Genomic DNA, 26,144 nt, shown 5'->3' with positions numbered 1-26,144 from the left:
CTCTTTTTGGCAGGTGGTCCCAAGCCATGGAGCAGCCTGGAAAGCACAAGGTCTGTGATGTGCAACTCCACTTGGGGCCACAAGATAGAGCCAGCAGCGCGCTCACAGCCCGGCAGAGCCCTGCAGTCCTTCCTGACCTAACAGGGACCAACACCCCTACAGAAATGAAGGGCCGGGATGAGCTATTGCAAATGAGATAATAAACACAAGATTTACATCTGCAAGTTAAAAAAGACAGTATAAGGCTTATCAAACAGTTTCATTCTGTTTCAGTACGTTTATCACAAGCCTGAAAGTTGGCTTTTGGAGATGTGTGCAGCTTTTCTGCAGAGAAGCATCACTTCATGCTTGCCCTGTTCTGGTATTTCTCCCCAGAGAAGACTGCAGAGCACTGAGGTGAGCATCAGTAACCACTCCTGCCTAAAGCTGAGGTGCAGTGCTCACTCTGCTCATTTTCCCCATCAGTATTCACAGTGCTGTGCTTCCTGAGTACTTATAAACACTAAATCGTGCTATTCTTTTTTTCATTATCACTGTTTCCCTTCAAGAGAAAGGGCTCAGACAGGGCAAGGTGTTTTTTTCTGCTTGGATATTATTTACTGCAATTTGTGTGTTACCACTATGCAGGTGCAATCCAGTGCCTTTGCCTTCCAGTGCCTTTGCAATCCTTTGCCTTCACACACCCCTAGACTGCAGAGCACTGACACCTAACTGCAAGGATTAGCAATGAGAGGAAATAAATCTCCTATTTGCAACTTTTCCCCTATTTGATTAAAAAGTTAGAGATGAAAAGCTGTGTTTGGAGTAACTCCTCTAAATACAGCTTAAATCTGAGAGCTTAAACCTGTATTTTTCAGAATATACTTCAACATAGTCAAGGTGTATGGGAAAAAAAACCCTACACATTCACAAAGATGCCACAGCACCTAATCAATAGTATTACAGTGATGGCATTTTGTCATTATTACACACACTGCTCAAGACAAAATAAACTCACCAGTTACGTATTAAATGTCAAAAATAAACTTTAATGTTGTTCATCGTGCCAGTAAAGAATGGGCAAGTGAACAATCCACAAACCTCATGTTTCCTTCTCCTGGTTTTAAACATGTTGCTATGCTGTTGTTTTCCGTAACTGTTTGGGTAAGGGCAAATTTTCAGATGCTATAAGGCATTCAAATAATCACAAGATCAATTCTCATACTATCAATGAATATAAAATAAAATTACTAGTGCTGGTTCTACATCTACTTTGAATTTGAAATACAGAACTTAATGAAAAAGACTGTGCACTGAGGTATGCAGTTTTTGCCATTAATTCTGTTCTAGAGTTTCCAACAAGTTGCTATTTTCCTGAATAATAATCAAAAAAGAGTCTTAAATCCTTACATACAAAATTAGAAAAATATTAGTACTCTGAATCTGGAACTATGTAAGGCATTTAGTTGTAACACCACTATTTGCTATGTAAGAGATTCTTTTCAAGCACAGTTGTTTTCTTCCAGCACTTTGCTCCATCCTTTGCATCATTTTCTTCCCTTGATCTTCTGCTGAGGATCCTTGGGTTTGAGCTGCTCTTTCTATCCATTACTATGACCTGTTCCTTCCTCTTTCTCATGTTGTCTTTGCTTCTTCACTTTGAGCACAAACTTATGTTCTTGTGACCACGTAACTCCCAGTGCTATGATGCATTTCCTTGCACTCATTTCTCCTCTTCCATACAGTGTTCACCTCTGAACTCTCTCATTCTCACTTGCCTGGGAATATGACAGTATGAATTCCACCATCTACCTACATATAGAAATAGGCCAGGAACAAATATATGCTGACAGCAAATTCTCACATATCTGAGAAGATAAACAGCATTCACAATTGGTCCAGAAATTGCTCTCTCTGGGAAGTCACTGTTTGGCCACACACAATTCCTACAGGGGAACAGATGAGACTGCCTCAAAATTTTGATGCAAGTCTTTTTATTCTAACATTCCTCAAACTTTACAAACTGCAACCATCTTCTCATACATTTTTGTGCAACTGCTCAACTTGGCAGAAGCACAGAGGAGTGACAGTCAGCTGGATTTCTTGGCTGCAGGTATAAACACTGACTCCCCTCCCCTGAAGGATTAAACTGCTGCCAGCAACCTGAGGAAATTCACAGCTCTCCAGTGAATGGAAAATACTGCCACTAGTTATTTCTTTCTCCCTACCCTGAAGGAACTGAGCTGCTGCCAATTAACATAGCATTTTCCTACACTTTGCAATCCCTTTGAACTTTTTCATGATTTTACAGGAAACAGTTTTGTCTCTATGTAAATCTATTCAGTGCAAATCCCAGCCACAAAAAAAGGACTGATAACTGTAGCAGAAGCCCCAAGACAAGGGAATCTTGTTAGTCTGCATCCATTACTCAAAAAAATGTAGTATTTATAAACAATTTGTACAAAAGCCAAGAAGAATCTAAGTGCAATGGAAAAGACAACACAGTGACTAACAAATGAAGTGCACATGAGATAAACTACATTGAAAAATTCCACGGATTGGAGATTATACTGCTTTCATGTTACTGCCCACATCACTACAAGCTGTCATTCCTTGAGAAATAGGATTAAAAGCTGACTATTTTGCATACATCATGAACACTCACAGTATCTAATGATGGAGAAACAAAAAAGTTCCAGAGTAAAGGGACAGGAGGCTAGCAACTGGAATATTGGTGTGGGACTGCTGCTAAAAGAAAAGCTTCTCTTCCCCAGTTTGGTTTTCATCTGTCCACACGCATAGCAATACATACGCAGAACTCATCTCTCACACTAGTCAATTAGAAAAATATTAGTACTTTGAACCTGGAACTATGGTTCAAAGTACTAATATAGTACTGCATTGTTTTATTTTTAAAATTCTTATTTAGAGATTTCATAAGTTAAAAACTCACAAAGTCAGCTTCAAGTTTTCCCATTTCTTGTTTGTAGCTCCTCATTCGACTGCTGTACATCCCTCGGCTTTGAGGTGGGATCTCTCGAACTTCAAGTTCCATCTGCTCAAGCTGACAAGTGAAAATAAAGAGGAGATATATAAATCAAAAGGTTAATTAAAGCAAGAACAAATTTACCTGAGTTCAAGAAATATACCTAAGTTCGGGAAATATTCCTTCTTTATAAGGAAAAATGTTGCTTATTCTGCAATATACAAACAATTTATTAAAATCTTTCCACAGTCTTAAGTCAAGAAATAAGTGACAACCTTAGTATTGTTAACACTCAGAAGGAATGATTTGAGCCAAACATTTCTGGATTTCAATTCCAGCTGTGATGAATACATCTTCTTACAAAAAAAAAAAAAAACAAAAAAAAAAAAACAACAACAAAAACAAAAAAAAAAAACCCAAAAAAAAAAACCCCAGGATAACTCCTACCAATGAGCATAGTTCAAAAGAAAGCCTACCTTCACCTAGCTGTGCAGTTTTGGAAACCATTGCTTGAAAAAGGTATTTTACATATATATATATGTATATATAAAGTTTTATTTACCACCAGTCTATGTGTTTAATAAAGCAATTCTAATGTTTAATAAATTAATTCTTTTTTCTAAACATTGCTAACTCGGCAGACTTACATAACCTGAATTGTCTACCTAAATCTATGTCCCAAATTTTGTCTACCTAAATCTATGTCCCAAATTTATATGTAAGAATATTAAATAGCTGAATTTCAGGGTTCAATGACAATGCTATTCAAAAACTTGTATACAGTCAAATGGATTAAAAAATTAGAGACATATTCTATCCTTCAAAAGCTTTTTTTATTTATTCTTGCCATGTAGATTTCTAAGGGGCCTGAAATACAAGAATATGGCACAAAGATACAGCAAATCAAAACTTGTAAATGAGGGCTGCTAATTACCTGCCCACTAGGTCCTGAAGCCTGCTCTATTTGGTGCTGTCTGTTCAGGAATTCTGTTTTGAACTGCAGAAGAATCCACACCTGCCTTTTAAAATCTTTCCAATTTACTTAAAAAAGATAAAAGAATACCTCTCCTTGGCTGCTGTAGGCTCCTGAAACAATATTTACTCACCTCCTACTGATCTTGGTTGAACAATATGGCATAGGAGCAGAAATGCTTCTCAATTAGGGTCCCAGGCTACTGGTTGCAGATCTTCACAAGGGACTGCTAGAATTTATTCCTATGTAATCACTTGCTTACACTTTGAAATTTCATCCTCATATCATAAGAAAAGCATCTGAATTTAATCAATGGAATTGCCAGATACTCGAAAGTCATTTTGCCTGATGTATTCTGATTATACAAAATTATATTCAATAATAAACTATAAAGCAGACTTTAATTAAATAGTCACTAATGAATTGAAACACACAAAGCGATTTCTAATTCTACCCAGTTCTTTAGCTCAGGCTTAACTTTCCAAAGGGGTATTATAAATTAAACCAATAGCTGGAATTAATAGCTTATTTCTTATCAATTTCATCTTAATATATTTGATCTCAAATGTTCTATAAACATTTCCCTCATATATATATATATATATGTATGTATGTATATATATATGTATGTATGTATATGTATATTTTAATGAAGTCTCAATCCTTGTCTGTTATATAAAAACAAAAACATATACCAGTAAATCCAGAATTTTCACCAACAATCAGACCATGATCCATGACATTTAAAATGTTCATTCTAAAGAGTCAGTGTTAGAGAGTGTAAGGTCCAAGGAACAACGATGAAGCTTATTTAGGTTGACCAATATTTACCAATGTTTTTCCTCATGGTATTAAATGGGTGCATTTTGTGCCTGGGCTGAGAAATTTCCATGAGAAGCCATGCAGAACATAGTGGTCCAAGCAAGGGTGAACCTAAATGCAACCTAATTTCATGCATCTCCATTTTCAGAAATTATTTTATTGGTCATAAAATCATATTTTTCATAAACAAGCAAAAGCAGAGCAGCCCTTTGTATTTCCATTCAAAAATACAACAAAGTAGTGTGGCTGATGTTGTCCACTCCAAAATAAATCTCCCCCTCCCGCAGGAACTTCTCCATACGAATCTGCTCTGGACTCTGAAATCAGCTGCTATATTTTAAGAAACTTGTAAGCTTCACTATTTTATTCTGATTCTAAAGCCCTGGAACTAAAATAGAGATCTAAACTAAAAAACACGAGACAAGAATAACCCAGCATTTGCAACACAACAATTTCATGATGTGTCCTTCATCAAATATAAAAGAAAATAACAGAGAAAGAGTTTTGTCTTCTTTAAAACTAGAATTTCACTCAAAAATTCACAATTCTTCTGGCACATGCTAGATTTTACACTCAATTTCCCCAAGGTTAACTTAACAATCATCTTTCTTAAAAACCTGTTAAAAATAACAATGAGATACTCTACACTGGATGTAGAACAACAAGATTTCTCTCCAGAGATTTCTTACTACACAGTTCTGGCTTGAAAAGGCAGCCTGGGAGTCTGAAAGTTTTCATGTCAGTTATGCACATACATCAAATCAATTACACCAGTGATTTTACCCAAACAAAGCAGACAGTGTTTTAAAACCATCACTGGTTAGTGAACACAAATAAAATATCTCTATAATAATATTTATAATACATGAGAGTGTTATTTCCTAGCCAAGTAGGAAATAAAAATCAGTTAATCCCAGCTTTGACTACGCAAGACAATGAAGCAAACCAATGTATGAAAACTATCAGCAGCAAGGAATTAGGTTTATTTCGATTTTCTACTGTAGCCTCTAGTTTAAAATAGGATCCTCTTAATCAGTTCTGTTATTAGCAGGTTTGTTCAAATTGATTTCTAAACCCAAGCCTTGACATTAATCACAAACATGTTGGGTAATTGCTTAAAGCCAATAATTGAATCTAAAGATCTAAAACAAAAGTGTGAAAGAAAAGCCAGTACATTAAATGAAGATCATCATTAGCATAAAAATACAAATACTGGATTTATAGTTTAATCTTGTAATAAATACAAATGTAGATGATCTTTTCCTGACATAAGGAGAGAAGTAAGAAGCCGTTAACTCAATTTCTGCTCCTTCCAATCTACTTGGAGTAGAAAACCAAATCTGCATGACCACCCACACTGGAGCTCCTCTGTACTGCTCTGTCTTTTGCCATGTTAACTTGTACAGAAAATGAGCTGAAAAACATTTCTAGATTTCTACTTTTTGCAGCTGTTTGAATATGAATATGAATTTGAATATGCAAAAAAGGCCTTAATGTATCTTCAGAATATCCTCATGAGATGAGACAATAATTTAACCATGTGTCTCACTGGGAATACCAAATCAGAGAGTTTAGGTGCCTTGTCATACTCACAAGGCAAAACTGCAGGAAGCCATCCCAAGATCCATAGATGCTGGATGCTATTTACTGGATGCTATTCCAGTGCTCTGGTCTACAAGACTAATTCTATTTATAAACCAAAAGCACCGTGTATGCCTACAAACAGTTGAGAGACCTTTTTCTTCCTATGCCACTTCAAGAAATTGATTTTATTGTTTAGTTAGTAGCCAAATAACTGATTCAAGTTTTTTGCATTACAAGAAATTCTAGGGTAGAAAAGCTAATTTCTTTCCCTATCCTAACATTCAGATTACATTTCTGACATTAGATACACCAAACCCATTTGCAAGCAATAAACAAAAACAACTTCAGGTAAGGACTATTGGCCATGTGGGAAAAAAGACAATCTCAGCTGTCATCAACACCTCTGCTCAGTTACTCCAATCTACAACACTTTACTCTTATACTCCTCCCAGATGGAAGACACGACAGGCTGTAATGGGAACAAAATAAATAAAAGAGTCACAGTTGCTTATCAAATACTGGGATTTTTTTGTCAGTGTGAACCACAAACTAATGCCTGGGAAACAGCTACATTCTTCTTGGATCAGTGACCCACACTTGTCCTCACCTTAATCTCTCACTTGCTAAAATGGACACAAAGATCTACTGCTCTACAAGACATTCTGATAGAGGAAATTAAGTAGGTGCTTGGGTCTTACAAGACAAAAACAAAGTCATGGTGTGTAATATTTAATTCCATTCCTAAAGACCTAATCCACAACTGTAAGTCTGTAACTATTTATGGACTTACAGCAATAGTGCAAACCTTGCATCACTTAACAGAGGATTAAAAAAAGATACACTCTTCTTGTATTTCATATCCTCAAATAAGAACTATTTCAAGAGTACTATTTCATTTTCTAATATATCATTGTTAAGTATTTTTAGGGCATGGGTGTTAAATGTTGCTATCAATGATTCTATTACTTTTGTTAGGAATTTGCATTTAACATATGAAAAGCCAGAACATACCAGTTCCCTCGCTTCTTCGAGCTGTTTCTCAACATTTGCAACCATCTGCTTCTTCTCATCTGAAACAGAATTGTGAAAAAGCCAATATAATTGTGTTCTTACCATGAAAGAAAAACATACCATTTCAAAAGATTGTATGTATCAGCTAAAACAGACTCGAGATTTATTCTGTGTGACATCCTCACACGTGGTGATACACACATTAGTAATTAAAAAAAAACAAACCCAAAAAGACTGGAGAATCCTTGAAGTTCTGCCCTGTTATGCAGCATTTACTAGTTACTTACAGCTGCTTCAGCTGTAGGAATTATGCCTCAGCAGGCACTTGCTGGTGTGTACAAATGCATGAGAAGGCACATGCATACACTAAATGGAAAAAAAATCATTTAAGAACAAAGGCATAACAGATTCTCTTGCAAAATATGAGATGCACAAAACCAACCAAGTATCCCAATAAAAATTAATTCAGGGTCTGAAGAAAAATGATGTTTCTATTCCCGTACTCCTATGCTGGGTCTAGAGTTGTTTCTTTTGGTTCAACAGATATAAAATGAATTGCCACAGGAACTACAAGAAAACCACTGTCTTCTAGCAACAGTAAAAATGGAAATTAGCAATAAAATATAGAATTTATTTTAAATTAAAATAAGTTTCAAGCTATACATAGCAATCACCATCTGCCAGGTTCCCCAGCAAGGCTACATCCCAGCTACAGAGACTTTTGACCTGCCTCCAACCATCCATTTGCAGGCAGAGAATCCAGTCTGAACTGAGAACTGAAATTCAGTGTCACATCATCACAAACATCCCAAGTGCTTCACAACTTGGTTTGTTACAGCATGAAACAAACTGAGAAATATTCAGACGTTGGATAATAAAATGTCCCCACACTGCCTCATTACTGTGGTTATTCAAGGGTTTCCATCCCACCATCACATCTTCCAGCCCTCAGACTCTAAATCCACCCATTGTGTCAATGAAGTCAACAACAAAACTGAACATACAAATGGTTTGTTTGAAACCAGGAGTCTCATGAGACATCTCTACTGGTGGTTTGCCTGATGAAGCAGATAAAAAGTGAATGTCACCAAAGTGTCTCCAGTCACAGCTCCCCAGAGGTCACGATGGATAAGTCTATGTCAGCACAAGACTTAATCATGTGTCTCTAAACTTCAGAGCTTTGTTTTTAATCTGAATCCCCTTGCCCCTCTTCCACATGATCTCTTTGTATCCTGGAACTGACACATTAAAACCAAAAGAGACAATCTGATGATCTCCTTCGATCTTCTGCATTCCACAAAGCACTGAATTTCATGAGAACCACTTTAATAAAGGAACATAAATCAGCTTCTCACAGGCTGAAATGCCTATCCATCTATCTTCTCATTCACCTAAAATACTCTACACTGTCATTCAGGGACACAGGAACATCACAATCTGTCCTTCCTCAGTTACATATACTGGAGCTCTGCCTGCACAGAGGATCAGGCTTGGGACCATCTTTCCTGCAAATCTGAATTCACCCTGCCACATCTGGTGGATTCTACCACAGCAGAAGATGCAGGAAAAATTTTCTGTGCAGAACTTTTAGTTTTCTGCAGGCAATGTCTTCCTTTAATTCCCCAACAGGTTCTCATGATAGCACCCAGGCCAGAAAATTCAGCACTTTATCTTTCTAACACAAAAAAACTAAAAGAAATCTGCCTCTTCCCTGCCCCCCCAATACATTTCTATTCTCATATCCCAAAACACCTCTGTTCTTCCCTTCATTTGGAAGTCAGCAAGATGATGATGGACAAAAACAAAAACAATGGAAGGTATGAAATACACAACAGTATTTTATTGAAGCTGAAATAAAATTTTAAAACATAGCAGCAGAAAATAAATGTACTATAGCATTTTTGGTACTTCCCTGAGTTGTACTGGATCACAATTTTCATAGACATTTAGTAAACTGAAATTTAAGGATAGAAAGTTGGGGGTTTTTGGAATGTATTTTATACTGAGCAAATTCTGCTTGTACTTGTGATTACAAGAACTACCCAGCACTCCACTGGCCAGTAAAATCTTACTGACCACAGAGAAATTTAGCTACACACCTTTTGTAGGGAAAACTCATTAGCACAGAAAAGGGTCTAGCTAAAACTGCTCCCATAAAATTAGGAGGAGAGGGTATTCAAATGATCTCCAATGGTTTAGTTAATTAAATTTTAATCCAACTCCAGATTTTAATACTGGCCCAGGTACATAATCACCCAGATGCTGCCTTTGTTTTTGCTTCAAATACAGATATGTGATTTATACAGATATATACAGGCACATTGCAACATCCCAGCACTGCAGCTCTGGAGCAGGATTTCAGACTTCCAGGAGAGCAGCTAAACTTGTTGCAACTGCTGATCCTCCAGGGCACATAATACCATATAACCATGGTTTCCAAAGCATTTCTTTTCAGTTTTACTTTTACTTCAGTGGTTAAGCAAGGGAAACAATTTATTTCACAGCCAGAATCCCCATAGGAAGGGGGGCACAATACTCATAGGATGATTTGGTCAGAGACTGAAAGTGAGATCCCAAGGGAGTTCCTCTGGGTAAAAGAAGTTTGCCACTAATCAAGCAGATCAGGACAAACAAGTTACAATTTAATTAAAGTCTAATTAACGATGCTCATATTACTAACTGTATTAATCCACTGTGACTTAGGAGTTTTCAACCTGCCTGCTCCATCACTTCCCTAACACACTTCCACAGGAAATTAAGTAAAAAGTGCTTTATAACTTTTTGTTTTGATTGAGAATTCAAATACCCTTTAGAGAAAATAAAAACCAATTCTCCATCAAATATATCTAAATGTAATTTTTTTTCCTTACATTACTAGACAGAATGTCCCAAACAAAATATTCCACATAGTTTGTACATTTTAAGTGGTGAAATTGACAAACTGTGGATAAAGACTGGAAACAAAAAGGTGTTTCCTCTGTGGAGGATAGCAAAGAAATCTGTTCTCTGTTTGTACACAAGGTTGTGTAACTTTCTTAAAAGAAACAAGCTTTCACTACATTTTCCCCAGTTCCTTCAGCTTTGCCCTGGCATTAGACACTTTCTTTGTCTCCCAAAATACAGCAGCTACAGAAAGGTGGGAATCTGTCTACAAGACTGGAAAGGTAACACAGCACTGGTTTGATCTCAGAGTCAACAAAGAGATTAAAAAAACCTGGATCAAGACTGAGTAGTCCCACTGCTTGTGGAATTGCATCTCTTCATTAGCACATGCTGATGAAGAGACTGAGTAACAAAGAGCTTCAGCTCACAGGCCACTTGCTGATGTTGCTGTGCTAGCTTAGGTGGTTACAGGTTCACCACTGCCAGAAGTTACTGTCCAACAGCAGAGGCAAATGGAGCAGTACATGCATTTCTCTCTTTGGGTCATAAAACTGGGTTCAAGAGGCATAGCATAGTGAGTCAGACCTGAAACTGAGACAGTAAACTTCAGTGCAGGAGTACAACAGAAAATTAAAGGTGGGGCTTTCTTCAGCTAAACCTGTTAGCAACTGAAATGCAGCACTTTGATTGCCCAGCAGAAAATGCAGGTACCAAGTATCAGAAGAATGGCAGCACTCCAGCCCAAAGCCATCACAAACCAGAGGCTACTGTGCTGGGAATAGAGTAAGTATCACCATTTGTGCTGATAAAACTCTCTTTCATATCAAGCAATCAAAATCTGTATGAAGTTTTGGTCAAATCATAACACAGATGTTTCTCTGAAACACCAAGGAGCATTAATAAAACACATCAGTCAATGATCTTCATTCTTCAAACACCTGCAGCAGCAACACAGAAAATCTATTTAAAAGGCATTTCTCTATTTATAACTTTCTTTAATCCCCCAGGTGATGTCTGCCTCAACAACAGAAGACATTTCTTCCCAAGATGTTGTATTGTCCCTGCTGCTTATTGTTTCTGTGATATCAGAGAGCCTTTGTTACATTTCTTGCTGAACTACTTATGCATTTGTGACAACAGGATTGTCAGCTGAGCCATCATCCTCCTAGAACACAGGACAGCATCGTGTCCTGACAACAGGGAATGCAGGAATGTTGCAAAACCAATTAAGCAGCATTTCTCCATTGGAGCAGGTCCATCTTGGGCAGCAGAGGGAAATAACCAGGCACTAGACTTCAGGAGATCTCTCTTTATTATGCAGAGTGGCACAAGTCCTTACACCTTTCATCCTGCTTCTTCCAGCTGGGAGGAAGAAGGCCATCAGCAATCTCTCAAATCACTGCTGCTGCAAACTGCCACCTCAGCTCCCCTCCCACCTCACAATCCTCTCTTTGAGGCTGTCCCAGTCATCGCCACAAGAACTAACTGGAACTTCTGGTGATGAAGCAAAGATCTTGCAAATGTTCCTATTAAGAAACAAGGGAAAAATGTGTATTTAAAATATTTCTGATAAAGGGTTCAGCATAATCAGAGATTTCTTTTTCCAAGTGGTCAAATGCCTCTGTTAGTTAAGACTGCAGTTTGTTTTGAAGTCATGGAAATATTTTTTTTCTTGATGAAAGACAGAATAGCCCTGAAAACAGAAGCAATAGCTAAGCCATAAATGTACAGTGCAAGAAGCAGCTATAATGCAAGTCAGTTCAAACCCCATATAACCAACCACAAATATAACATGGGGGGAAAAAAAATTAACTTTTGTCTTGTCTTGACTCCATTTAGCCCAGTACCACATTTCTGGTCCTGCAGGGAACATTCATTCTGTCTCCTCCAAGAGGATGGCAAATTCTATTAAAAAAGTTACCTTCTAATGGTCTCATAAAAGAGTGATGATTTCAAAGCCTGCTGCTTCTAGGTTATGTCACTGTTGAAGCCAAAACTCTTTAAACATCTTTTATTTAAGCTCCAAAATCTCCCTAAGTGAATAAGGGAGAGTAATTCAAGGAGAGGATTATGGAAATCCGCTACTGTTATGCAGAATATTGAACAGACTCTGATGACTTCCAAAATCTATACAATAAGGAACTCAAATCTCTATTCTTTACAATTAGGGAATTAAATCTTTCTTTTCCTATAAATCAGTCTGGCACTATTGATTTTCAGAGGATGAGCCAGTAGTGTATTTATGATGTCTCCCTGTTCCTATCAGAGGTCCTTAAATTTACAGTTCAAAAGTTAAGAAGCCTTTGTGAAGGATTCCCTGCATCATCTCAGTAAATGGTTGGAGTGGCCATTTACAGGTTAAATATAATTCTGAGGAGATTAAATTACACACCAGTTCTAAAACTCAATCACAGGAACTCTGATTCTCTTTCATCTTCATTTTGTAAGTTTCCATTCGAAAACAGACCAATTTTTCCACCTCAGCTGCAGGTTCTGACTGAATTATCTCTCTGTGTCCTTGCTGTTAAGATCAAGAGCAAAACATCTTTGTTAAGCCAAGGCTTAACATGGAACTCAACCCTGTTTTTTCAGAAGACTTTCCAACTTGCTAAGATTAGAATTGGATGTAATCTTCCAAAATCAAAAAGATATTTTATTCAAAATCCCCTGAGATCATACATTTTAGTTGACCACCTACCTCAAATCCTGTTTAGAGTCACTACTCATCACTTCATGATGCATTTCCCACTTTAAAAGTAGGATGTTATTCTTTGGTCCTGGATGCATGATACCTTTTCCTTTAGTCATATGGAAAAGTACACCATTAGTATGTGTTTACTTCCTTCTTACACAGTATCCACTCCCATGGTTAAGGCTCCCAAACTTTTGGGTAATATGCAAAAGAAGCAGTGGCAGAAGTATTAAATGAGCTGGAAGAGGCATTAAGCTGAGCTACAAGAGGAACAGATGGGAAAACCACGAGTATCAGCTTCCCTCCATTTCACACTCAGAGCCCTGTACTGGGGTACTGATTCCTGTGTACAGGAAGATTCAGCTGGGCTGATTAACGAGATTAAAATTTTCATCTTTCTACTCTTACAGACAGTATTGCCTCTACTGCAGGGATACATCATGAAATAGACCATGAACGCTGCAGGCAACTGACAAACACATTAAAGTAAATGAACACGGAATTCTTTGAATCTGCTCCTGCCTGTGAGTCACCACAGTCAATTATCCAAATCAAACGTACGAGGAGTAGGCAGCAAAAATACTGATTCAGATTAAGTCATGCACAAAATCTGTCTGTGCCACGGGAAAAACACTTGATTTCCATTAGTGATGTCGTGGCATGATCACAATAAAGAGGATTCAGCAGCAATGCTGGCACAGGGAGCATCCCCCAGCAGCTTTAGCTTTACTCAGCCCTTCAGGTGCACTGGCGGAACCCCAGAGCGGGGCAGAAGGGAAGGGTTGATCCTTACAGGTGACCAGCGAACAAATATTCTGTCAGAGTATCTTCAACACATCTCGCTGCTGGGACAGACGCGGGGCAGGGCGGTGACAGCGCTGCGTAAGGAGCGAGGAGTGACACCGGTGAGAGCTCACTGAACCACGCCGGCACCTCCCGCCACCGCCCTGCGCGCCCACCGCCGGCTCCCGCACACGGGCCTGCGGAGCGACGGCCGCGGGGGCGGAGAGCATCTGCTCACCTCCTACCAGCTTCGGCACCTTCCCGATGCGGCCCGTGATCTCTGCCGTGAGCACGGCGAAGTCCTGCTCGTAGCTCTCGAAGTCGGAGGACATCGCGGCGATGGCGCTGCCGGTGCCGGGGGCGCCGCTCCGCACCGCGCCGCTTCCGCGTTCTGTCACACCAAAACGCGTCCCCCACCCCGACCCCAAGCTCCTCGCCACACGTTCCGGGAAAACTCGGGTGATTTAACCGGCACGACCCAGCCCCTCTCGGCCGTCCCGACAACCCCTGAGCGGCCTTGACACGCGGGATGGCGCCGCACCGCAGGCACCGAGGAGAGGCGGCAGCGGCGGGTCACTCCCGCCCCGCAGCCCCTCATGCCCCGCCTCGTAACCTGCAGGGGGCAGGAACGCGGTTGCGGCGCTACCGGCGGGCCGCTGTTTCCCGGAGGGGCCCTATTGCGAACGGACCGCGGCGGGCGGTGGCGGCAGCGCGGGCGCCGCTCCCGCCCCGCTCCGCCCCTTCCCCGCCCTTCCCTTCCCACTCCCTTCGCTGCCCTCCCCTTCCCACTCCCTTCCCTCTTCCCTTCCCGCCCTCTCCCTCGGCGGCCGGCGGGGGCCATGCACGGCGGCGGCGGGGCGGCGGCGGCCGGGCGGCGGTAGCGGCGATGGTGGGGCCGGGCGCGCTGCAGCGGGCCCGCCGCCTGTGCCACTGGGGCCCGGCGGTGGCGCTGGCCGTGGTGGCCGTGTGCTCCGCCACCGCCATGGCCGACGCCGCGCTCTGGTACTGGCCCCTGGACACGGCCGGGGGAAGCGTCAACTTCGTGATGCTGCTCAACTGGACCGTCATGATCCTCTACAACTACTTCAGCGCCATGTTCGTGGGCCCCGGGTACGTCCCGCTGGGGTGGACGCCGGTAAGCGCTGCCTTGCGACCGCCTCGGCCCGGGGCCTGGCGGGGTCCGGCGGGCTGCCCTGGGGCCGGGCCGGCCGCCCCGCGGTCAGGACAGTACAAATCGCGTGTCCTTCGATGCCTCTGCTTCTCCTCTGTCTCCCCAAGAACGCTGCTCGCTCTCAGGCCACTCCTTCCTCCTTATCTTGTTCCGAAATCTTTCCTTTGCCTCTCCCCGGTTTGCTCTTGCCGCTTCCAGAGTTTCCAGTACAACCCAGTTTACTCCTGATACCGAAATCGGACAGACAGAAACTTTCTAACACAGTTTTGCTATTAGAAAGCAGCACGCTGGACCCTTCAAATATCCTTCCTCTAATGGAGTGTGCCGAGCGTTGGGTAAACAGAGTTTTTATCAGCCACACTGATCACACATTCACTAGCTATCCCCGCTTGTTTAATGTATATGTGACGTATATGTAGTGCTTCTCTTTCCTTGTTGGAAGGCCTTATGTGGCCTTTTGGGGTCTGTTTTGGTGGTCTTCCGTGGCCAGTGTTGTAACATTTGGTGGCCGTTCCTTGACCCCAGCTCCAGTAAGCACAGCACTGTTGATTTCCGTGCCTGCTGCTTTGTCAGCCTTGCAGAGCTGAGCGGGCTTCCTGCTTGCCTGAGTTACGTCCTTTATCTGCTTCTCCGGGGCTCCCTTCTGTTCTGCTGCCCTTCTCCATCCCCTCCCTGTGCTGTCACGGCTCTGCTAATGCTGCTTGGCTGGCAGCAGTTGCTGTGCTTTATTATATTAGGGGCTTCTCAAAGCAAAGCAGCAGAAAACAAGCACAGAAAGCTGGGAATGAGAACCTCAAGGTTATCTGCATGCTCCTGCAGACACCTGGTTTGGAGATTTTGCTGCTAGCAGTTACAGTTAGAAGTAATTAATTTAGAAAATTTCTTTTTTATTTTATGCAAGACAGAAAATTATATGGTTACCATCTGCTTAACACAGTGCAAGATAGAAATTTGCATTTCCTGTGCTTCAGTAATCTCTTGGAAGAGTTGTAGCCAAGAATGACACAGGTTCAGTATCTCAAGGCAGCTGCCCAGAGTTTGTGTTCCAGTGGGGTGATGCAGAGTTTAGTGCTGGTCACCTTTCTAATTGTGGAATATTACTCAGGACAGAGTCTGGGCAGAAGAGGATCCTGATAATCATCTTAGCAGGACAAATGGGTGCAAGATTTTGACCACTACTTGCTGCCTGCAAGTGTCTCTGACTCTCATCTTGCTGTGGTTGAGGTGTGTGTAAAAGATTGTGAGAGAGTTGAACATTAGTGTTTACCAGTGCTGTATCTTAGTAGTAAGCTTAGAGTGGTTTATTGTGTAAAATGGAGAGAAAATGTGCTCAGGATTTTTTTTTTATTAGAACAATAACGTGCTGACTTTTACTCTCAGAACTTCACTGTGAAATCCTGCTTGTACAGTTGCTCTTCCTGACGGAAGAACTGTTTATTTCTTTTAGCAGCCAGCACTTTCAACAGTGGAAGATGGCTGTGTTGATAGCCAAGAGATTAGCTGGGAGATCATCTAATTTTGTTTTTTCCTCTCCTTGATGCCTACCATTAAGTAGGGTTGGGCTATGAAACACACCCTGTCAGAAGAAATCAAAAGTTAGGCAAATGCCAAGATAAACATTGCCAGCAGAGTTGTGTATACATCTAACACTCCTATTCTTCTGTTTAAAGGAAAAATCTCAGGATTGCATGTATCTCCAATACTGTAAAGTGTGTCAGTCTTACAAGGCACCTCGTTCACACCACTGTCGGAAGTGTAACAGGTACTGTTCCTCTTCACAGCTGTTGAAAGCCCATTTTAGAGCAGCTTCAAACCTAATGAGGGGCTGTTACCATAATTTGTGCTTCCAGCACTTGCATTGTAGTTTTTTAAAAAGCTTCCATATGAACACTATAGCCCTTTCAAGTGTTTCCACTTTCTAGTTGTATGATATCTATGCAGTTTTGCTGTGTTTTAGTTTAGAAAAATGACTGTCTTTAACATTTTCTTTATAGTTTGAAATCAGTTTCTCTTAAGAGCTTCTTGATGGTACTAACAAAACAATGCAGTCCTACTTCAGGGGTGTGAGTCTGTGTAAATACCTAAAAATCATCTGAAATTCTTTTAAAATTCTGAGTCCAAACATTGACCTGCTTAAAGAGTAGAAATACCTATTCTGTCATCTTTCCAGATGGGAATTAAATGTTGATTTGAGTGGAAATTTTGGACTCCTTTTTTTTCCACTCTTCACCAAAGCAGGTTTTTGAGGGGAAGTAATAAAACCTTTTGGGTCAACTTAAGAAGTTTGCACCTTGTTGTCTTCCAACACAATGGTCCTGATACAAATGATACTTTATTATAAATACCTGTCACTAGAATTTAGTGCATCTTGAAAAAAATCAAGGCACTTCAGCTGTCTGCAGTCCAGGCAGGTTGTCCTCTGAAGGACTTCTAAGGGAGTGTGGTGACAGGATATTGCAACATATGTGTTCATTTGTTATTTCTATAAACCCAAGATGTGCAGTCGGTGCTGTTTTAGGAAACAGAAACTGAAACTCCAGAGCAGTGCTGTAATTTGGCTACATCATCCCCAGATTTAAAACTAACCACTCTTTTCCTTGAGTGACAATCTTTACACTGAGGATTGATCACTTAGGTGGTCACATGGACTTTCACACCTGTCAAGGTAATTTGGAATGTGAACAAATCTTTATTCACTTGGGGGTTTTTGCATCTGTGAGCTACACCAAAACAACTGGCTTTATATTGAATACAAGAGGGTCTCTAGGGTGTTTATACATGTTATATGTATTTTGAAAAGGATTTTCAATGGTGTGAGGTCAATACATAGCAACTGAGAAAGCTTTCAGAGGGTTTACCACTGAAAAGAAAGAGTCACTGTCACACTTCTGTCTGTACATCTTTCTTTAAATACTCTGCAGTTTTTACAAGGGAATTTGATATTTCCTTTATTGTCCTGGTGTTCTGATTTTTAAAAACTGGCATTAAGAGTAGTGCTTAATTATTGTGATCATAGTTCTTACAAGTCCCATTCTATGGCTCTGTCTCCAGGCTCTGTTCTATGGTGTTTATTAGAAACTAGTTAGTTTGAGTAAAGAAGAGGACAGATAACTGGGGAGGGTAGGACCTGGAAGCACTTTTTATTTGCTTTTTTTAATTCTACAAAATGGAAATATAATTCTGAATAGCAACTGAAAAGAAACTACTGTGTTGATCTGTCAGAAATTGGTGGGTTCAAATAAAAGAATGGAGGTTGAGAAGTAGAAAATCAGCCATCCTTTGAGTTTTTTGAGAAATATCATACATGTTCTTTATATTAATCAATATTTATTATTCACAGATGTGTGATGAAGATGGATCACCACTGTCCTTGGATCAACAACTGTTGTGGATACCAGAATCATGCATCTTTCACTCTGTTTCTCCTCTTAGCTCCACTGGGATGCATTCACGCTTCTTTCATATTTATTATGACAATGTACACTCAGCTTTACAACAGAGTAAGAAAACATAACTAAATGCTTAAAATATTATTTAAGTCAGGTGCATAATTTATCTCTGGAAGTAGGAGAGAATTTGGTTTTCTGAGAAGAAGCATGTGGAATTCCTTGTTGTTCTTCCACATGCACTCCTAGTTCTGCTATGTACCTGTAAGATGTATGGGAATGGAGGAGGAGTCAGAAAAAGTTGTTTCTATTTTCATTTTTTTTTTCCTTTTTTTTCCCTGTGGCTTCTCATAATCACAGGGAGTTTCCTATTGCTCTACATTGACTGAAGACAGTTTCTGAGTAGCACTTTATGTAGAGAGAGAGACAGGCTGTGTTTTGGCTGGCACAGAAAACAGCTGCTATTTATTTCCAACACACAAGTTAGATCCTTTTTATATTCTTTTACTGGCCACTTTTTTTGAATTGTGTCTATTTTTTCAAGAAAAAGTACATAACTTTTGGGACTAAAGATAAATATGTTAGCTGTTGTTTTTTTTAACTGGAAAACTTCAACAGTGAGTAAAGCTTATTCTGGAATACACCCCTTATCTCAGATCCATGGTTAAGATTATAAGCTTCGATTTCAGCCTTTGTGGTTGAGTGAAGAGTTTGATAACATCACCTGAGTGTAACAGATGAAGTTGTATTTATAGCAGCTGAGTTGTGTTTGCAGAGGGATAATGTTGAGAATTGCTGTCTGCAAAGCTTTCAGAGGAAGCATGCAGGCTTTCCACAGAAAACAGGGACTGTTCTATGCAAACATTGTCCATCTGACACTGGTGAATGTGGGTTTTTGAACATACCAGAGTCCAGATTTTTTTGCTGATTTTTGGGCCTATGGAGCTTGCAAGATGGTGATTGTGGTTTCATTTTCCATCTAGCAGCAAACTTCTGAAGTTAAAAGTCTTTTGAGTACTTTTTTTTTGTTACTCTGCTTGATCTCTGTCAGATGTTGGACACTTACTTTCAGAGGCAGATTTCTTAGGGATAACTTGCTTTGTTTCAGCAGTTGGAAAGTTCTAGAGTTGAATGGAATTTTCCTCTTTGCAGATATCTTTTGGGTGGAGTTCTGTGAAGATTGACATGAGTGCAGCCAAAAGAGACCCTCGTCCCATTATTCCCTTTGGACTGTCTGCATTTGCTGCATCTTTATTTGCCTTAGGACTGGCATTAGGAACAACTATTGCTGTTGGGATGCTGTTTATTATCCAGGTGAGTCTATGGCTCTGTTACAAAGAAGGTAAAAGCTGTAAGTTCTGTGTGCTTGTGGAGCAGAAACAGAATTCAGGATTGAGATAAGAACAGTTGTCCAGAGCTTATGTTGTTGTATAACTTTTTCAGAGATTTGTGTAGCTTTGTCCCAGTTTTTCTGCTACCACAGTTTTGGTTTTCTAAAATTATTTTTCATATTTTTAAATTATTTTTTGATTCTTTTTGATTTTCTAAAATTATTTTTAATTTTTAAAATATTTTTCTTGGATGTGAACATCTAAGTAATTAGGAAAATATGAGATGGATTTTATAAACTCTGAAAAAGGCAAAATACTTGCCCTGTCCCTGCAAATAGGTGTAGATATGCCTGATATATTTCTTAAAATGTTGGAGATCTTTGGAAGGAAACAAAAAGACACATTTTAAGCATGAAGTGCAATACTGTGTGATACTGTCTTAAGTGTATAGTTCTAGATCATGTATCTCTGCTGAGGGTTAGCTTCTAACGAATGTTTCACTTAAGTCTATAAAAATTGTTTTGTTCTTTAAAACTAGTTTAGTTTGTTAAATGAAGCTTTCTTTGTATAGCTGATGTATTTCTGCAGAAAATAAATCCTAATTTCACCTAACACTTTTATTTCAGATGAAAGTAATTTTGACAAATAAAACTTCAATCGAATCATGGATTGAAGAAAAGGTATGTTTTTATTATAATATTCTTGTACTGTTACAAAGTCTATTTTCCATATTTGTAATTTTTTTTTGTTTCATCTCTGGGTTGAAACCAAAGATGTTATTTCAATTCACCACTGACCTAATACCCACAACAAGCTTTTCCTTTACCATCTCTGAAATTCACTGAAAGAAATGAGAAATCATGTAAATGAATAGATTTTTCTTTTGTTTTGGAGGAGCTTGTTGAACACAGAATAATATTTGCTTTGAAAAGATTTATCTACTTGTGGGTGTTTTCATCTGAAACTTGAGCTGTCTTAGTCATTACATCTGCCTGTAGATGTAGATTGTCCACCTCACTGACCCATTCAAAGTGGCATCTTTTGACTCATGGTTTTACCCATTTCTTACTTTGGATTGTAAGGGAGGATTTTCCTTGATTTTAAAGAAGTACTAGAAAATACCTAGTCTTCAGTGCTTTAAATTTCTCTTGGATTTCCTTATCTCTATAAAGGTTTTCACAAGACTTTTCAGGAGAAATACAGTCAAGCAACAGAAGCTAAGTTTAGAGGAAGCAAAAATGACTCAGTATTTAGAAATTAGTTTGGTTCTACCTGGTTATTTTTTGTGTAAGTCCACAAACATTTCTTTAATGTCTTGTTGTCTTTCTTTTATTTTGTGTGGCAAGTTAGCATGAGAATCTTGACTGTGTATAAGTACTTAAAGTATTGTAATGTCAACTCTTTGTATGGCTGGATCCAAGTCCTGGAATAATGGGATAATGGATCATAAGTGAAAGAAATCCCTGTTATCACTATATTGTAGAATTTGGAATAATGTGTTAAAATTTTTACTGGCTGCTAATATGTCCCTTTTGAAAGCTGAGCACAGACTGTAATACACAAATATTTAATGAAATGGCATTATTGCAACAAAGAGAACACAGTTCTGTGGCTGCTCCACTAGATGTCATCAGAACTGTGGGAACGTAAAGCTCGTGACTACAGAATGTGGGCAATTCAGATCATGCCTGTGTGTGCATTCTTAGAGGAGGAGTTGGCACTACCAGTGTTGAGTCATGTTTGTGATCATTAGCCAAAGGATTCTGAGCTGTAGAAGCTTTTGTATATAACTGAGAAATAGTCAGGCATTGGTCCCTAAAAATCAGTAATGTAAGATCAGAGCATGGAAGGAATTATCAATGTAGTCAGTGGACTGTTTGTTAAAGAGCAAATGGGGGTTGACAGGGATGGGGGCGCCCAAACCAGACATTCTTCTGAATTTAAGGAGTTTTTAAAGCCTGGGTTGATATAGCAGGAGTTCACTGCTCTTGCCTGAAAATATTTGCCTCTAGGTCCCATGGACCCATACAGGGCTTATGACCCTTGCTGCTTGACTGCAGTGTGTAAGGTGTTTTTATGTACTGCATTTCTTAATTATTTTCCAGGCCAAAGACAGAATCCAGTACTACCAGACGGGTGAGACCTTTATCTTCCCCTATGATATGGGAAGTAAATGGAAGAACTTCAGGCAAGTGTTTACATGGTCTGGGATTCCTGAGGGAGATGGCCTGGACTGGCCAGTTAGAGATGGATGTCACCAATACAGTTTGACGGTAACTGCTCTTCAGTGGTGTCTCAAGCTGATTCTCCCCACTATTGTCTGCTTTCCTTTGCAATAATAGACCACCTTTTTTAATAACTAAAATAGGCTTGAAATACATGTACAGGAGTTCTGTTAAATGTTCTCCCATTTTTGATGCACTAAAGAGTTACGCTTTTGTGAGTGTTTCAAACTGCCAATGTTACTTCCTGTGTTTGTTGAATGATTTCAATACCTGGCTTCATTTTGTGTTGAATTCTGCCTAAATGTCTATTTTTAATCATTTATAGATAGAGCAATTGAAACAGAAAGCAGACAAGAGAGTAAGAAGTGTAAGTATTTGTTGAAGTTTAGTCTAAAATTATTTTGAAATAATAGAAACAGTGGTATAAATAAATGTATTTAAGTGACACAAACAATGTATAGCAATCTGCTTAGTTAATCTTGGCACTTAGCCTTTGCATTTGCTTCTTAGTTTCCAGATGGTAAGAAACGTGATAATAAAGAGGACTGTGCTTCATTGTTAAGTAGTAATTTAGAGTTTAGAGTCCCTTTGACAGCCACTGTCATTATATTTAAATCTGTGGTATGCTTGAATTGATTTTTTTTAGTGTGAAACTTACCAGTAAGGCCAACAAACAACTGTGTGCTGTTCCAATCTGTAGGTGCGGTATCGAGCCATAGAAGATTACAGTGGTGTCTGCTGCCCTGTGACTAAAGGTGTTAAAACATTCTTCACAACACCCTGCACTGAAGAACCTAGAATTGCACTGAGTAAAGGAGATCTGATTTTAGCCACCAGAGGCTTAAAGTTAGTGACTCTTCAACTTTATATTTTGTTAAAAGAAGTATTGAGTTGAGTTCTGGCATCTAATTAATTACCTATTATGCTTCCTTCCCCAGACACTGGATGTATGGTGAGAAGATTCTCATCTCAGCTGCTGATGGTATGGAGCAGTTAATTTCACTTTTTCTGTTGAAAATTGCAAATCAATTTTATAGCTATCTAGAAATGTGGCCAATATTATATGTTCACTTCTCAAAATGTAGAATGATAACATTACTGGCACTGGCTTCTCTCTACTCTCCACAGACTTCCCAGTTTTGATAAACATTAATTCACTCTGTCAGAGTGACACTGATATAGTAGTTTATTGAAAGTTGAGTGGTAAGGGGGACACTTCATATCCTATGGAAAAGTTAGACTTTTAGACCATAAAGAGGTTGAGGGATTATTCATATTTTGATATTTAAATGGTGGTCTGTCTTAAACACATCCAGGCTTCCTACCTACACACTCTATGTAAGTATAGAGATTTAATCTTTGCAAATCTTAAAAACTAGGAGACATCATGTCTTTGTTTGGAATAATTTCTAGAGACCTTAGTATGCATTTATAAAACTAACTGGGGGTGTTGAAGATATTAAAGACTCCTGATGATCTGCAGAGGGTCAGCATCACAGCCCCCTGCGCTGAAGCTTTTTCATTTTTCACTTCAGACCTCTTGCTTTGGACTGAACTAAAATTTTACCTGCCAGAGGGTGTGTTGGAGTCTGTTGTTTCTTCCAAACAATTGTTAATTCCTTGCACCTGCATTTCATATCTGCACAAGTGAGGCTGCCAGCAGTCACTACACTGAAAGAATCTGTGCTTTTCATGGGAGGTCTGAAACCTTCATGGGCTGGAAGTGCCCTGGCAGCTCACTCCAATAAACTCCTTCAAACATCAGATACAAATGAACATGGCAATAGTTTGTATTACGTTGCTTATTGTGAAGATTAGTAGGACATATCTCCTCTGTTGAATGCTGGGTTTTTTAAATCAGCTAAAACCTGTTATGAATGGAGAACTTGATGAACCCTGAGAGGCTGGATCAGACTAGGCTTCAAAAACAGGATGAGTTTTGTTAGGAATGTATAGCAAAATACTGTAAATAAGCAGGAATAAAAGTTGCACTACAGCAAGATGGCAAATGAAAGATTAAGTAGCAGTTCTTCTGTGGAAAAAAGACAGAATGATAATCTTAAGATGAGTCAAGACTTTCAGAAAAGAAAAGGCATACAGCTTCCCAGATGCTGAAGTAAACCTTCCATCCTCCTGAGCGTTGGCAGAGCCTCTGCTGCAATACTCCTACAAATAAAAGCATCTCAAGAAAGAGGAAGATCAACTGTAAAGGGCTGAGAGGAAAACAGAGAAAAATGAGAATTATTAGGATAATAGAAAATGTGACTTATAAGGAAAAGCCAGAAGAATTGGGATAGTTTACCTGGAGAGGAGTAGGAAATGGGAGGCAGCCTGGATATGAACACATAGTCATCAGCTGTGTGAAAGTCTGTGGTAGAGAAGTTTGTTTTCTGCTTCCTGTGCCCTTGCTGTGTAGAAAAAGGAGCTGTAAACCTGATTTATAGACAGATTTAGTTAGGTTATGAAGATGAATTTTCTCAAGGAAGGTAGAGCACTGCAAAACTTTGGAGATATCTGAAAACATTTTAGGTAGTTGGAGAAAATCCGTGCATCTCCAGGCAATGATGTTAGAAATGACTTAGGTGTTTTGTCTTGTAGAAGAAAATAACTTGGGTAAGTGCTTGATGTCTCTTCCAGTCCTGTGTTTTTCCTCAGTTGTGGGCCATGTTTTGTTCTAAGTTAATGCAACTTTTCGTGTCTTAAGGTGGAATAAGAGAACGAGGCTGGTTCCCTAGGAATTGTGTGGAAAAGTACCAGTATGACTCTGAAACGGATCAACCAGTGGATGGAGAGAAGAAAAGCAAATAGCCTTCTAATTTTTTTAAATATGAAATGGAATTTTTACTTCAGACCACAATCCTTTACTTGAAATTTTCTGTATATTACTTTAGACTTATGCAATGAATATGTTAGGATGAGGTTTTCTTTTCCTCACTGCTGAAAGGGTTGTATATGCCTGTGCCATGGTTTGCATACTTTTTAAACAATAAATAATTGAAGAAGCCATTCAGTGGATTGCCTTCAAGATGCATCTTTTTCATCACAAGTCAGGATTGTTTTTTTCTGTTTATTCCTCAGCCGCATCTGATTGCTATGCGTGCTGCTTATCTTTTGTACTTCTCTGAAGCTGCCCCTGAAAATAAACACCTGATTCAAATTCCAGATAAAATTTGTTACCTGTGACTTTTAATTATGTGAATTGTCCACCTCAAATAAATGATACATTCATATTCACTTGTGGGTTCAATTGTTCTTAGACCTAGAAGAACTTAGTCCATAGCCATGGGAGTGTATACTGACTGGGAAGTAAACATTTAACCTTGTAAGTTGCTTTTCAAAGTTAAAAAGGCTTCAGTCATTGCAATAGGAATATTTTGTGCTTTTAATGGCAAAAATTACATCCACCACTGTCTGTTCCTTCTGAAATCTGAGCCAGTACCCAAGAGATCTTGATCCATTTTAGAGTAAAAGGAAGCAGTATCCAAGAACAAAAATTTTTGTGAATTTTGCTACTAATGGTTAACGGCCTTCTCAAAGCATTTTCATTTAGCATCTAGTATGGATTATTAGAAGGAAGACCTTAAATTAGGGTAACTTATACCAGCTCAAGGCTTTTTAAATGTCTCCAAAATACAGCAGGTGCTTTTGTTCTCTCATAGGGTAGAGTTACATGTCAGCCAGGTTGAAAGGTTTTGAAAATCAGTTCATGTGGCCAAAGTGGCACACAAGAGACCAGTATAAGACTAGTTTACACTTGAATTTCCATATATGTTTTATTGTTGAGGCAGTGCCATTCGCCGTCCAAGCATATCTGTTCAGGGAAGCATCACTTCATTGTATCAACAGGAGTACTTCCCTGGCACTGCAGCAGGTGGCATCACAGGATTCAGCCTCGATTTCCACAGATCTCAGTTGCACTGGATTTACTCTCGCCAAATAACTTGCTCATTTTTGTGTCCACAACCAGTTCTGGGATACATTTCTTCTTCCCCATTTCTTTTTTTTTATTTTCCTCCCCAGTCTCCCCTGGGGAGAAAGATTAGGCCACCTCTGATTTCATGTCACATTACTTTAAGGAAAGGATAAGAAAGATAAGCAGCATCGTTACATGCAGTTTCAAAGATGCCTTTATAGCCTCACATTTCTGACAAGCACAGTAAGTGACACAATGGTTACCCTAAGATGTCAAGGTCTTTGGGCCCAGACTAGAAACAGAATTAGGTCAGTTGTTTTTACTAGTCAAAGCTAGAGCTGCCTAACAGCAAGTGGGGATCTTTTGATAAATCTTACTTTCATTTTGGGATAGCTGAGCAAGAGC

The 26,144-nt window shown here is 39.4% G+C and overlaps 2 protein-coding genes across 7 annotated transcripts in view; one reads left to right on the top strand and one right to left on the bottom strand.

Moving 5' to 3' along the window:
- The window catches only part of VTI1A (vesicle transport through interaction with t-SNAREs 1A), a 266,020-nt gene extending 251,936 nt beyond the window's left edge, over nucleotides 1–14,084 (bottom strand). For all 4 annotated transcript variants that reach the window (XM_071446308.1, XM_071446306.1, XM_071446309.1 and 1 more), the window contains exons 1-3: nucleotides 13,952–14,084; nucleotides 7,356–7,414; nucleotides 2,933–3,043 (exon numbers count right to left, since the gene is read on the bottom strand). In XM_071446308.1, the coding sequence (XP_071302409.1) occupies nucleotides 2,933–3,043; nucleotides 7,356–7,414; nucleotides 13,952–14,045 (264 nt within the window). In that variant the 5' untranslated portion in view covers nucleotides 14,046–14,084. The remainder of the gene's footprint in view (nucleotides 1–2,932; nucleotides 3,044–7,355; nucleotides 7,415–13,951) is intronic.
- A 158-nt stretch (nucleotides 14,085–14,242) lies between these two features.
- Nucleotides 14,243–25,060, top strand: ZDHHC6 (zinc finger DHHC-type palmitoyltransferase 6). 3 transcript variants are annotated; one of them, XM_071446303.1, is made up of 10 exons: nucleotides 14,243–14,848; nucleotides 16,555–16,646; nucleotides 18,225–18,384; nucleotides 19,423–19,584; nucleotides 20,228–20,281; nucleotides 21,707–21,874; nucleotides 22,152–22,193; nucleotides 22,527–22,672; nucleotides 22,765–22,808; nucleotides 24,531–25,060. In XM_071446303.1, exons 1-10 carry the CDS (start codon nucleotides 14,243–14,245, stop codon nucleotides 24,632–24,634), a joined length of 1,578 nt encoding a protein of 525 aa, XP_071302404.1. In that variant the 3' UTR covers nucleotides 24,635–25,060. The 3 variants fall into 3 exon arrangements, with proteins under 3 accessions (XP_071302404.1, XP_071302405.1, XP_071302406.1); XM_071446304.1 differs by lacking the exon at nucleotides 22,152–22,193; XM_071446305.1 differs by lacking the exons at nucleotides 16,555–16,646; nucleotides 18,225–18,384.
- The last annotated feature ends 1,084 nt before the right edge of the window (nucleotides 25,061–26,144 follow it).

This window comes from Agelaius tricolor, unplaced genomic scaffold (genome assembly GCF_023055355.1).
Source record: "Agelaius tricolor isolate 1412-34295 unplaced genomic scaffold, bAgeTri1.0.p SCAF_22, whole genome shotgun sequence".
NCBI classification, from domain to species: Eukaryota; Metazoa; Chordata; class Aves; order Passeriformes; family Icteridae; genus Agelaius; species Agelaius tricolor.
The sequence above is the reverse complement of the archived record's forward strand: the minus strand, read 5'-3'. Positions and strand labels throughout refer to the sequence as shown.

Coding starts and splice junctions, on each gene's coding strand:
- ZDHHC6 (XM_071446303.1), top strand. CDS start 14,243: ATGGCGCCGCACCGCAGGCACCGAGGAGAGGCGGCAGCGGCGGGTCAC. Junction 18,385..19,422: donor ACACTCAGCTTTACAACAGA/GTAAGAAAACAT, acceptor TCCTCTTTGCAG/ATATCTTTTGGGTGGAGTTC. Junction 22,809..24,530: donor TCTCATCTCAGCTGCTGATG/GTATGGAGCAGT, acceptor TCGTGTCTTAAG/GTGGAATAAGAGAACGAGGC.